Here is a 14,472-nt window from a genome sequence, read left to right as displayed (position 1 = left end):
GATTCGGACATATTTGCCGACGGGACCATAGACTGTAATGGTGCTGACAGATCGAACATGTGCCCTGCCGTGCATCATATTTGGACGTGTGCCTACTAGAGGTGGACACTCAGTTGCAGTCTACAACGTCTGGGTGACTGCCTCCAGTAAGCATACATGCCTGCAAATGATGCACATTCGCTCTGTCGGCCCCATTATAGTCTACTAACTATTGAACCTGTTCTAAGCCCTGGTGGCAAACCTTTTTATTGGTAGATTTAGACAGTGTCTTCAATAAAATGGTGCTGGAGATGGCGGTATGCGCACACGCTGACTACAGCGCCATTTTATCGAAGTAGTGTAGCGTAGTAGTGCACACAGGCAAGCCATAGGGATAATGGCGATGGTCGGTGCGTGTGCACTGCTATGCTGACATTGTAGTAATAAATAACATGTATCTCCTGTCTGCTTTACATCGGCACCAGCTGTAAAATTTTATATTTTTTTAACATTTTCTAATGTTCTAACAAAATATAGAACAGTAATGGTTCTATGTTTCTTTTTTTTTTAATGGAATTTGCTAAATTTATTTTTTAGGGACCTATTTAGTTTTTAAGTGATTTTGTAGGTCCTATATATGGGAAAGCCCCCAAAAGTGATACCATTACAAAACCTCCTCCCTCAACATATTCTCAACTGTTGTCAGGTAGTTTATTAACCCTTCAGGTGCTTTACAGGAATTAATGCAGCGTGTTATGATGGAGAAGAAAAATGTTTGTTTTTACCACCAAAAGCTTCTGAACAGGCCACTGTAGCCGGCAGACTGTAAGGCCGTTATTTGGCCAAGAATTACCACGGTAACTATCAGGACCACAAGATCTCAGGGTGCCGATGGGGTTTTAGAGGGAGCCCCCTCACACTCTTTTAACTATCTATAGTCACTATTGACAGCATCTGACGGGTTAAAGGGCCAAGGTTGGTGCCAAGGGGGCAGACAGACGTCCGTATTTGTCGTGCCTGACCTGAGCGTGTCTGCTGCATAGAAACACATCACGCTGTGAAGCCCTGGTCAGGAGAGATGCCGGGCCAGTCCATGCACTGCAATGCGATCCCCGCCCGAGAAATGTGGCCGCCTGTCTGCACCCTAACAGTGTTCGTGGCCGATGCAGCAGGAAGTCAGCTATAGTGTGCAGCCAATAGCTGCTGCTGATGCTATTCTGTTATCAGGTTAGTTAAAAGATGTATTGTTGGTCACTAACGGGTTAATGCTATTGTTTTACTGGTCACTGCCTAGGTTTCTGACCACCTCTGTAGTCTTTCAGAAGAGGGCAAACTCCTAGGCAAGAAGCAGTGTTTGCAAGCTTTTTCCTCAAAATCGTGCATGCGCTGGTCAAATTGCTGGATCCGTCTGGCATCCAACTCTACGCTCCCCCCCCCCCCCCCCCCCAATGCTGCAGAGGTAAAGCTGCCTATTCTATCAGCATTGGAGAGCATGCAGTTCAGGACAGCGGCTCAGCCATTCCGCTGGTGCCAGCTGTCTTCAGGAGCGAACCACTCCCAGACAACAGAAAGCCAGGAGTCAACAGTGTACTGTGCTCCCAAAGATTACATTTGAAACCATTTCATTATTATCCATTTATCCTCCCACCCCTGCCACCTGTAGGCCACGTTCACACATTCAGGATTTGTACAGTATTTTATATCACAATTTGTAAACTTAAAACAGGAGTGGAACAGTCAGAGGAAAAGTATATTAGAAACACGTCACCTCTTCTGTATTTATCACCCACTCCTGGTTTTGGCTCTCAAATACTGATGTTAAACGCTTACTAAATACTGAACATGTGAACATGGCCTTAGTTGGGTATTCTTATATGATTAAATTGCTTTAGTTAGACCACATGAAAATCAGCATGTTTGCAATAGGCTTGTGTTTTTTATCTGCTGTCATTCTCCTGCTATGAGAGCTTTTATCTTCTATAGTGTACAGCTGGTTTCCATGGAACTCTGCCACCAGAGCCATATAGTTACATGTCAGAGGAGGGGCTAACTTCCAATATCCCAGCCACCCATTTTCTGCCCATTGATTTCCATACAGTAGTTATTGGCTTTCCTCCCTCACCCTCCCTATCAGCTCCTGGCAAACTGCTGTTATAAATTTTGTAAAATCACCTGCTCCACCATTGGCAGCTTTTACAGCAGGTTTGCTAATCACAGCTCTCACTTTCCTTGGTCATGCCTTGTTAAAATGCCCTGTTAACTATTATTCTTACATACAGAGCTATTGGTGTACACCCCAAAACAAACCACTGCTAGCTGAACTGTAAGCGGTGTTACAGCGGAGCTTGTGCGGCGCCTTTATAGCTCTATTAATTCTACAGTTCTGCTTCTCACCAGAGCTGTCAATCTAGGAAGAGCGCCCGCCCTGCTAGAAACCAGGAAGTGAGGAGACTTAGAGTCGTGAGCTGCTCAAGAGACAACTTGAGAATTCCCCTTTTACTTGTACTTATGCAAAGATTGAAAAACTAATTAAGAAATTATAAGATTAAAAAAAAAAAATAATAATTATCCAAAGAATCCTGGCTTTTCAGCATCAATACCCAATTGGTCTTGCTGATCTTTGTATTTTCCCGGAGGAGTAACATGTGGACGTCCGCGTGACTGTTGCAGCCAATCACTGGCCTCAGAGGTTACATGGTGTTATTAGCTACAGTGATTGCGTGGCTGTTCTGCATGACCTCTCATCATGAGATAAATGGGGCGTGATGGGGACGATGGGAGCTTCTGCAGTGGAGCAGCACGCTCAGATTCTGTTGGGTGTATGCAGAAAGGCATGGCTGGGTCTGATCTTAGTTTTCACTCTAAATATTTGTTTTCCTTATGAAACTATATTGCAGCAGGATGGATGTAGTCCTACGCAGCCATACACAATAATACACAGACACTAGTCATCAGAGAATGTTCCTGTAGTGGACATTTACAGTAAGAACTGACCAAGTAAATTTTTCCAACCGTTGCATACACTTCATAGAGTAATCGCATCTCCAGTAACAGTCATATGTTACTTTTAGCCAAGTCCAGGCCTGGCCATCCCCTTACTGAGAGCGGTGATAATAGAGCAGGGACTGTCCACTTGTTCTTGTTTCACCTGTTTTTTTGTTTTTCGGTGGGGAAAGGATTACTCATGGGTGCTGATTTCGCTGTTACACTAAAAGATGTTAATCGCTCTGTGGTAATGATGCTGCTGCTTACAAAGAGGAAGTCTTACTCATACCAATCTGCAATGAGTGTACTTACTAGGTGCTTTACCTAGATACATTTTTTTCTCTTATAGGTTTTCCATGAGCTTTCTATTAACCAACTAATATGACTTAGATCAGAGAAAGTGAAAATTCTGTTTTACATAATTTTTTGGGATTTTGAGACGATCAGAAAGCACAATACTTCTCATCGCCAACCAATATTCAGCATTATTTCCCTACCGAAAAAATAAACTTAAAGAAAATCTGTCTGTAGGATCTACCATCCTAAGCCGTTTATATGGACATGCAGGTCATTGAAAGTTTAATAAAATGATGCTTTGATATCTGCGATCTGATGTCTTATTCCATAGAAATCCATGTTTTTCTTAATATATAAATGAGCTGTTAAGATCTATGGGCCGGACATAGATCTCCCCAAGAATCTGCCTCCAGCGCTTATTGTAAATCAAAGGGGGTGTTACCAATGTGAGACATGTAATGACTGACAGAATGCCCTTCTGATCTCACTGCATAGCATTGTGATTATGGCTAACGTAGTTCATCAGAGCTGAACGTTCTCATTACCAACACATCTGCAGTTGTAGCTCTCTTCTCATGCTGTGAGCTCAGCTGTACTCCACCCGCACTAGCTGCCTGTGAGATGGAAGCTTAACAAACTAACATATTTTTCGAGCACGCCAAAGACACTGTTAGAACACCAGCATGCTCGGATAACACTTTATCTGAGCACGATCACTCACCACTTTTAGTTGTCATCAGTTACGGCTCAGCAGCAGAGCTGATTGCACTATGAGATGAGAGCTGCAGCTGCACAGGTGTTTGTAGTGAGCCATAGTTCAGCTCTGCTGTACTGAATTAGTCTGTTCTCCTGATCTCACTGCAGAGCTCTCATTACAGCTGTCAGTTTTTACATGTCTAACAATGTTAACACCCCCTTTCATTTCTAACAATCTCCGGAGACAGATTCTCAGGGAGATCTATGTACGGCCCATAGATTGTAACAGCTCATTTACATGTTAAGAAAAACCTGGATTTCTCTGGAATAAGACATATGATTGCAGATATCAAAGGTATCATGTTATTCCGCTTCCTATGACCTGCATGTCCGTACAGATAGCTAGGGAGGGTAGATTCTTCTAACAGATTCCCTTTAAGACATAGTATCACAGTCATACAAAAAAAACAATACATAATTTGTTAGTTTTTGTTTTTTTAGAGGGAATGCTTCTGAATTAATTTTTGGCCATATTTTCAGCAGTTTTTCTTTCAACCTCACATACCTTACTGGAAATTTTAATTTGTTCCCTTTTTGATAAAATTGTGTCTTCTGTGTTTCAGTCCACCCATGATCCCTGCTCACAATGGAAACCAGAATCCTGGAACAAGTATACATCCGGATGACGCCGAACAACAAGCTGCCCTCTTATTAGCCTGTTCTGGGGACAACCTTCCGTCCAGCCTGCCTCCCATTAACATGTATGATCTTTTAGAAACCTTGAAGGTAATGCCAGTGCATAATTTCGCGGCCTTTTAAAATATCTGTGCCATATCCTGAAAACATAATCGTCTCAGAAAATAGATTATAGATTCATGGATCCAAGCTCACGTAACGGCTTAATGCAGCTTACACTCTTCTGTCTGGAGTCTGATAGCCGATTCTGGGTTTGGTGAATGCCAGGAGAACATTACTTGCCTGGAAAGTTTTGTGGCGAATGGGTAATTCTTCAGGAATATCTTTCAGGGGCTCTCTACCTCTGCCCTCTTGTTCCATTGAAGGGATATTTTAATGCTTCAGTACATTTAAGACGACCGTTTACCAAATTTTTTGCGTTGAGCTGGACCCACCATTTAATAATGGCTGTAGAGCAGAATAAACTTGTAATTTTTTGTTTGTTTTATAGTTTCACTTTCCATTGTGGAGATATTAGCAAATTATTTGACACCTAATGCGTTAACTGTAGCTATGTCCGAGTGGGCGATTTCACTGGTGGTGTGGACTTCTCCCTGCATGAGTTGCTATCTGATAACACCCACTTGGACTTAAAAGATCAGACCACCCATGAGGCCTATTCCCACCAAAGTGGTTATGACAGTCACCAATTATTTTTCTGGGATGACGTAACTGATAAAAGGCTCTCAGCAGATCACCCACTTGGGTTTTCCTGCAGTTGAATCACTTCCAGTTGCGAATAGGTGACAAAACATTATGGTAGGAGAGCGCTGGTAGATTGTGCTGTCAGTGGCTGTGAGTGCAGCTCCAGCTCACTGTTAGTAGGTACTTTTAGCTTTTCCTCGCTGGGCGATATTCACTTTTTTTGTTTTTCTCCCATAATAAAAGAAACCATAATAAAAGAAAAAAATATGTATTTTTTTTTTTTAATTTTCTGTCGACATAGTTATTCTAGGGCTTATTTTATTGTGGGACGAGTTGTAGTTTTGAACGACACCATTTTTTTTAAATATAGTGTACAGGAAAATACAGTTGGTCGGCTTCTAGTCTCATGATGTAATAGACCTAGAGGCAAAGAGAAGAATTACCGTATTTTTTTTTTTTTTTTTCTACACACTCCCCACCCCCTCCCACCGCCATTTTCCTGAAGCCCACCAGCGGGAGATCAATGGCTCCTGCCTTGCACTGCCGAGACACCTCCTCCATCCAGCCCAGAGACCGCAGCTTTCCCCCCTCCCTGGGAAGCTAAATTCGGACTATAAGACGAACACAACGTTTTCAAATTTTAATTTTTTTTTTCCTATTTGCCTACTTTACATTTGGGGTGCATCTTAAAATAAGAGTAGAAACTGGACACTCTTCTCCTTGTGAACCGTTCTCTTGACCTTCCCGACATGAGTACTAATATGTCATATGTCTGATCCCTGTGTTTGGTGGTTGAGCTTGCATCATACCTGACACAGCTCCTCTCACTGCTGGTTATATACCGGCTCAAGTCTGCAAGGCGTAAGCTGCAGGATCAGCTCCTGAACCCGCATTATACACAGGGATCAGACAGAGGAAGTGCTAGTCCTTCCAGTATCGGGAAGTGGTTAAAGGGGCTATCCATAGTGGTACATTCCTTTTCAGAATTCCTCATCATGTTGTAAAATAAAAGATAAACCAAACTCTCCTTCATGTCTTCCGCCACATTACATTGAACGCTGCCTGGATCCTCCATCATTCTTTGTACTTCCCCCTACTTGATGGGCATTTGATGGGGTGAGAAAATAAAAAGTACAGGAACTGTTGGAAGGAAAGCATCAGAGAACATAAAGGGTGCATGTACTTACTTCGGGGTTTTTTTTTTTTTATATATATATATATATTCTTTCTTTATTTTACAACATGTTGGAAAGTTTCTGAAAAACATTTTATTAGGTGTGAACAGCCTTTCTTATGATGTCTGGATTAGTGAATTGAATAGGGCAAGCCCCCATATAAATCCACATTCACTACTTGCATGCAAACCCTATACATAGCTATTAGGGTTAATAATGCCTTTCACGTGTGGATGACTGGCACTTCTGAACACAACTTTCTGATTTTAAATGTGGAAGTTGAAGACCCTGACCTCAGTTTTTACCTCTTTTTCAGATTCACAGAGAAGTCATCCCTTCTCACACTGTTTATGCACTGAACATGGAGCGAATAATAATGAGACTTTGGCACCCGAGCCAAGAGGAGCTTCAGCAAGACCAAATTCATCGACAGAGGTTAACGGCCAAGGAAGGACTATTCAGTTAAACACCGAAGCCTTTTTATGGAGAAACCTCCCCATACCCCATACTTTTTTCTGAACTGCTGTGCCCTATAACTAATGGACTGAAAAGATTTTTTAAGACCAATCTACAACTTTTTTCAACTCAGGCTTATATCAACTTCATCATTTTTGTTAAATAAACAGAAAAAATCATTTTGTACATCAGTCTTAATTCAAAAATCTAAAATCAGAACAAAACCTTGGCAAAACAGAAAGCGCAGTCCTGCTACTGCTAAGAATGTACAGGATGTACCGGTAACTATTATTGTCCCTAAAACATCCAGAATTGTGAATGCTGCATTTTTTTGTTCCATGTCGAAAAACTCTGATGTGCACTAGCACATTGGATATAATTGGCCGTTAGTGGACCGAAAACATCGTCTGGATGAGTAAATAGGGCTGGGTAGTTGATTGAGTGAATTCAATTAATTTGTCTTTTAATGTCATCCTCAATTCTGGGTTTGCCAAAAATTGTGAATTTGATTGCAGCTAATTACCAATTCAGGAGGGGGTAATTTCATTATGTACGCCGCAGTATGCCCGGCTTCCGCGACGCAGTTTGCGTGGCTTCCTCGCCGCAGTATGCATGGCTTCCTCAACGCAGTTTGCGTGGCTTCCTCAACGCAGTTTGCGTGGCTTCCTCACCACAGTTTGCGTGGATTCCTCACCGCAGTGTGCGTGGCTTCCTCACCGCAGTGTGCGTGGCTTCCTCACCGCAGTGTGCGTGGCTTCCTCACCGCAGTGTGCGTGGCTTCCTCACCGCAGTGTGCGTGGCTTCCTCACTGCAGTGTGCGTGGCTTCCTCACCGCAGTGTGCGTGGCTTCCTCACCGCAGTGTGCGTGGCTTCCTTACCGCAGTTTGCGTGGCTTCCTCACCGCAGTTACCGCAGTGTGCGTGGCTTCCTCACCACAGTTACCGCAGTTTGCGTGGCTTCCTCACCGCAGTGTGCGTGGCTTCCTCACCGCAGTGTGCGTGGCTTCCTTACCGCAGTTTGCGTGGCTTCCTCACCGCAGTTACCGCAGTGTGCGTGGCTTCCTCACCACAGTTACCGCAGTTTGCGTGGCTTCCTCACCGCAGTGTGCGTGGCTTCCTCACCGCAGTGTGCGTGGCTTCCTCACCGCAGTGTGCGTGGCTTCCTCACCGCAGTGTGCGTGGCTTCCTCACCGCAGTGTGCGTGGCTTCCTCACCGCAGTGTGCGTGGCTTCCTTACCGCAGTGTGCGTGGCTTCCTCACCACAGTTACCGCAGTTTGCGTGGCTTCCTCACCGCAGTTACCGCAGTGTGCGTGGCTTCCTCACCGCAGTTACCGCAGTTTGCGTGGCTTCCTCACCGCAGTTACCGCAGTGTGCGTGGCTTCCTCACCACAGTTTGCGTGGCTTCCTCACTGCAGTTACCGCAGTGTGCAAGGCTTCCTCACCGCAGTTACCGCAGTGTGCGTGGCTTCCTCACCGCAGTATGCGTGGCTTCCTCACCGCAGTGTGTGTGGCCTCCTCACCGCAGTGTGCGTGGCTTCCTCACCACAGTTTGCGTGGCTTCCTCACCGCAGTTACCGCAGTGTGTGTGGCTTCCTCACCACAGTTTGCATGGCTTCCTCACCGCAGTTACTGCAGTGTGCGTGGCTTCCTCACCGCAGTTACCGCAGTGTGCGTGGCTTCCTCACCGCAGTTACCGCAGTGTGCGTGGCTTTCTCACCGCAGTGTGCGTGGCTTTCTCACCGCAGTGTGCGTGGCTTTCTCACCGCAGTGTGCGTGGCTTTCTCACCGCAGTGTGCGTGGCTTTCTCACCGCAGTGTGCGTGGCTTTCTCACCGCAGTGTGCGTGGCTTTCTCACCGCAGTGTGCGTGGCTTTCTCACCGCAGTGTGCGTGGCTTTCTCACCGCAGTGTGCGTGGCTTTCTCACCGCAGTGTGCGTGGCTTTCTCACCGCAGTGTGCGTGGCTTTCTCACCGCAGTGTGCGTGGCTTTCTCACCGCAGTGTGCGTGGCTTTCTCACCGCAGTGTGCGTGGCTTTCTCACCGCAGTGTGCGTGGCTTTCTCACCGCAGTGTGCGTGGCTTTCTCACCGCAGTGTGCGTGGCTTTCTCACCGCAGTGTGCGTGGCTTTCTCACCGCAGTGTGCGTGGCTTTCTCACCGCAGTGTGCGTGGCTTTCTCACCGCAGTGTGCGTGGCTTTCTCACCGCAGTGTGCGTGGCTTTCTCACCGCAGTGTGCGTGGCTTTCTCACCGCAGTGTGCGTGGCTTTCTCACCGCAGTGTGCGTGGCTTTCTCACCGCAGTGTGCGTGGCTTTCTCACCGCAGTGTGCGTGGCTTTCTCACCGCAGTGTGCGTGGCTTTCTCACCGCAGTGTGCGTGGCTTTCTCACCGCAGTGTGCGTGGCTTTCTCACCGCAGTGTGCGTGGCTTTCTCACCGCAGTGTGCGTGGCTTCCTCACCGCAGTGTGCGTGGCTTCCTCACCGCAGTGTGCGTGGCTTCCTCACCGCAGTGTGCGTGGCTTCCTCACCGCAGTGTGCGTGGCTTCCTCACCGCAGTGTGCGTGGCTTCCTCACCGCAGTGTGCGTGGCTTCCTCACCGCAGTGTGCGTGGCTTCCTCACCGCAGTGTGCGTGGCTTCCTCACCGCAGTGTGCGTGGCTTCCTCACCGCAGTGTGCGTGGCTTCCTCACCGCAGTGTGCGTGGCTTTCTCACCGCAGTGTGCGTGGCTTTCTCACCGCAGTGTGCGTGGCTTTCTCACCGCAGTGTGCGTGGCTTTCTCACCGCAGTGTGCGTGGCTTTCTCACCGCAGTGTGCGTGGCTTTCTCACCGCAGTGTGCGTGGCTTTCTCACCGCAGTGTGCGTGGCTTTCTCACCGCAGTGTGCGTGGCTTTCTCACCGCAGTGTGCGTGGCTTTCTCACCGCAGTGTGCGTGGCTTTCTCACCGCAGTGTGCGTGGCTTTCTCACCGCAGTGTGCGTGGCTTTCTCACCGCAGTGTGCGTGGCTTTCTCACCGCAGTGTGCGTGGCTTTCTCACCGCAGTGTGCGTGGCTTTCTCACCGCAGTTACCGCAGTGTGCGTGGCTTCCTCACCATGAGCTGCAGCCTTAGTTTGGTAGGTATTAGTTTTGTGAATTATAATGACCTGAACACTCGCAGAATCCATCCTAACCCATCCAGTGTGGGCTGCATTGTCAGAGTGAGTGTTCCAGCAGGGAACATGGTCATCTGGGTTAGATAAGTAGAAACTGATAATTTGCAGCTGGTCATTTAATGCACATTGGGGACATCCTTTCCCTAGAGACTTCTTCACACATGTTGCAGCATAAATCCGAGCATTTGAAAACTGCCTTCTCAGCGTGAGAGCAATCTAGTGTTTTCTAGTAAGTGGCACTACAGTGAAGGAAATAAGTATCTGATACCTTGCTGATTTTGTAAGTTTGCCCACTGACAGACATGAACAGTCTATAATTTTACGGGTAGGTTAATGTAAACATTGAGAAACAGGATATCCGAAATAAAATCCAGAAAATCACATTGTAGAAATTAAATAAATTTATTTGCATTTTGCAGTGAGAAATAAGTATTTCATCCCCTACCAACCATTAAGAGTTCTGGCTCCAACAGACCAGTTAGACGCACCTAATCAACTAATTACCTGCATTAAAGATAGCTCTCTTGACTGTGACTGTTAATCGGCATCGATCTGGGGCACCATGCGAAATCTCACAGCGTGGGGTATCCTTGATCATGAGGAAGGTGAAAGATCAGCCTAAAATTACACGGGGGGAACTTGTTAATGATCTTAAGGCAGCTGGGACCATAGTCACCATTGCTAGCACATTACACCATAAAGGTTTAAAATCCTGCAGTGTCCGCAAAAAGGCACATGTGGAGTCCCGTCTGAAGTTTGCCAATGAACACCTGGATGATTCTGAGTGATTGGGAGAAGGTGCTGTGGTCAGATGAGACAAAAATTGAGGTCTTTGGCATTAGTTCAACTCGCTGTGTTTCGAGGAAGAGAAATGCCTATGAGCCAAAGAACACCATCCCCACTGTCAAGCATGGGGGTGGAAGCATTAAGTTTTGTGGGTGCTTCTCTGCTAAGGGCACAGGACTACTTCACTGCATCAATGGGAGACAGGATTTTACGGTATATGGCTCCATCCAAAGTGAAAACCTCCTTCCCCCGCCAGGATATTAAAAATGGTTCGTGGCTGGGTCTTCCAGCAAGACAATGACCCAAAACATACAGCCAAGGCAACAAAGGATTGGCTAAAAAAGAAGCACATTAAGGTCATGAAGTGGCCTAGCCAGTCTCTAGACTTTAATCCCATAGAAATCTTATGGAGGGAGTTGACTCTCCCAAGTTGCCATGCGACAGCCTCAAAATCTTAATGATTCAGAGATGATCTGCAAAGAGGAGAGGACCAAAATTCCTCCTGACGTGCGCAAACCTCATCTTCAAGTACAAAAAACTTCTGACTGCCGTGCTTTCCATCAAGGGTTTTACCACCAAATATTAAGTCTTGTTTGCCAGAGGGATCAAATACTTATTTCTCACTGCAAAAAGCAAATACATTGATATAATTTATGCAATGTGATTTTTCTGGATTTTATTTTTGATATTCTATCTCTCAATGTTAAAATTACCCTACCCTTAAAATTATAGACTGTTCATGTCTTTGTCAGTGGGCAAACTTGCAAAACCAGCAGGGGATAAAATAATTATTTCCTTCACTGTATATGCTGCCGGCTAGCTTTCCAAATATCCCTGCTGCCTGTACTAGGAGCTGCCTATATAATTGTACTGTGGATATTGTGTCTTCATAGCACAAATAGTGCTATTCAGTGTCCTTCACAGCGAGTAAATGGCAGAGACTGAATGCAGAGGAAAGACCGGAATCTGATTCCCTTAATGAACAGAGGGAGGATCGGAGAAAGTCCAGTTTAATACAAGGATAATATGTTCTCAGTTTTGCTCTGTAAATGGCTGCAGGTCTAATGGTCTGATCTGACAGCATTATCGGAAGCTGTGGTACTGTAAATCAGATTACAGGTGCGGCTTTACTTACTGCCATAATAGTGCGCAAAGATGCCTGGATTACACTCGTGTAAAAATGACCAAATACAACATTGGCTCATATGACTTGGATTGAATTCACACAAACTTGTGAAATCTCAAGATTATGGTGTCTGCAAATTGTGTATGTGACTGATCCATGTGCTTGTCTGCATTGCAGATGGTTGCGCATGTGAAGTGCCTTTTGTCACAGTTGAAACTAGTGGACTAGACTATTGCATGCTGCAATTCTTTTTTTTTTTTTCTTCATTTTTTGGTCTGTGTGAGAAATTAGCATTGACCATTTGACTTGAATTAATCTGTGCGCTATCCATGTGTGACATTAGTGTCCGCACACACCAAAATTACAGTTGTCAGGAGCTGGCCCTTGTGTTGTAGAAAACCGGTAAGCCACACTAGTCATCCATAAGGGATCGTTCAGATGTGGCTGGTTTGCACTGCAAAATCAGTAGAGTACTTGCTGGTGGGGTTTCGGAAATCTTGGCGAAATGTGACTAATGGTGCGTCATCGGAGGCACGTTCATTGATTCTCCGTCCCACTCGCCTGACCTCTGCATCTAACTGCGGCCTCTGGCAATCAGATCCACAGGTAAGTGGGTACAAATAGTCAAGGAAGGTCTGAAGCTCATGGTTACCGAGGAGAAAATAAATGATGGTCAGGTGGTTCTTTGTAATTCACCTTATTATACTACAATTGAGGTGTGTGTGATGGCGCCCCAAGCCTCTGACTCCCATGTTTTATTTTTAGGCTTTTCATTTTAGGCAAACATTAAAAATTAGTAATTCAAATCTAATATATAAAGCTGTGTGTGTATGTATGTATGTCCGGGATTGGCATCTGCACCGTCGCAGCTACAGCCACTAAATTTTGCACAGTCACACGTCTGGACCCCGAGAGCGTCATAGGCTATGTTGTGAGGTGAAATTTTAACCCCGCGCTTTCCAAATCACCAAACAATTTTGCCCCTATCTACATAATGGTGAAAAAGTGAAAGGAAAAGTGTTGGAGGCGTCGCAGCTACAGCCACAATATTTTGCAGTCACACGACTGGACCACGAGAGCGTCATAGGCTACGTTGTGAGGTGAAATTTTAACCCCGCGCTTTCCAATTCACCAAACAATTTTACCCCTATCTACATAATGGGGGAAAAGTGTTGGAGGCAAATTGACAGCTGCCAGATGTGAACAAGGGGGACTTAAAGAATGAGAGCGATGGCGCCAAAGAGTATATACCGTACAGTTGCTAAGGTGGGGCCCCGACATGGGATACTCACCACACACAGGGATATGAACACACACACAAAATGCGCCACAAACTACCACGTGCTTGAACACATCACTCTCAATAATAATAATAATCTTTATTAATAATAATATTAATCTTTATTTTTATATAGCGCTAACATATTCCGCAGCGCTTTACATTTTGCACACATTATTATCGCTGTCCCCGATGGGGCTCACAATCTAAATTCCCTATCAGTATGTCTTTGGAATGTGGGAGGAAACCGGAGTGCCCGGAGGAAACCCACGCAAACACGGAGAGAACATACAAACTCTTTGCAGATGTTGTCCTTGGTGGGATTTGAACCCAGGACTCCAGCGCTGCAAGGTTGCTGTGCTAACCACTGTGCTGCCCCACCCTCAGCACACATTTCACCACACATACACCAACCTCGCCACATAAAAGTCGAAATACAAAAGTCGCCGTTTCCTGTTGGCTGGGGATTTATCAGGCTGCCAATTTAGCTTACAAATACTGAGGTAAAAATATTGACCAAATAACGTGTGAACGAGGTCTAATACAGGAGGAAATGACATACAGATATATACTATGTACAGGGGAGATAACACACAGGTACATACTATATACAGGAGAGATAACACACAGGTATATACTATATTGAGGAGGATGTGACATACAGGTACATACTATATACAGGAGGAGATGACATACAGGTATATACTATATACAGGAGGAGATGACACACAGGTATATACTATATACAGGAGCAGATGACCTACAGGTATATACTATATACAGGAGGAGATGACCTACAGGTATATACTATATACAGGAGGAGATGACCTACAGGTATATACTATATATAGGAGGAGATGACATACAGGTATATACTATATACAGGGGAGATGACACTGTGCCGCCCCACTCTCAGCACACATTTCACCACACATACACCAACCTCGCCACATAAAAGTCGAAATACAAAAGTCGCCGCTTCCTGTTGGCTGGGGATTTATCAGGCTGCCAATTTAGCTTACAAATACTGAGGTAAAAATATTGACCAAATAACGTGTGAACGAGGTCTAATACAGGAGGAAATGACATACAGATATATACTATGTACAGGGGAGATAACACACAGGTACATACTATATACAGGAGAGATGATACACAGGTATATACTA

At 45.3% G+C, this 14,472-nt stretch overlaps 1 protein-coding gene across 1 annotated transcript in view; it reads left to right on the top strand.

The window, feature by feature from the left end:
• TADA1 (transcriptional adaptor 1) overlaps positions 1 to 7,147 on the top strand; it is a 37,385-nt gene extending 30,238 nt beyond the window's left edge. The window contains exons 7-8 of the mRNA XM_069737497.1: positions 4,581 to 4,743; positions 6,829 to 7,147. Coding sequence (XP_069593598.1) covers positions 4,581 to 4,743; positions 6,829 to 6,978 — 313 coding nt within the window. The 3' untranslated portion in view covers positions 6,979 to 7,147. The remainder of the gene's footprint in view (positions 1 to 4,580; positions 4,744 to 6,828) is intronic.
• The last annotated feature ends 7,325 nt before the right edge of the window (positions 7,148 to 14,472 follow it).

The sequence above is a fragment of the Ranitomeya imitator genome, chromosome 8 (assembly GCF_032444005.1).
Source record: "Ranitomeya imitator isolate aRanImi1 chromosome 8, aRanImi1.pri, whole genome shotgun sequence".
Lineage (NCBI taxonomy): Eukaryota > Metazoa > Chordata > Amphibia > Anura > Dendrobatidae > Ranitomeya > Ranitomeya imitator.
This window is presented reverse-complemented; position numbering and strand designations above follow the sequence as displayed.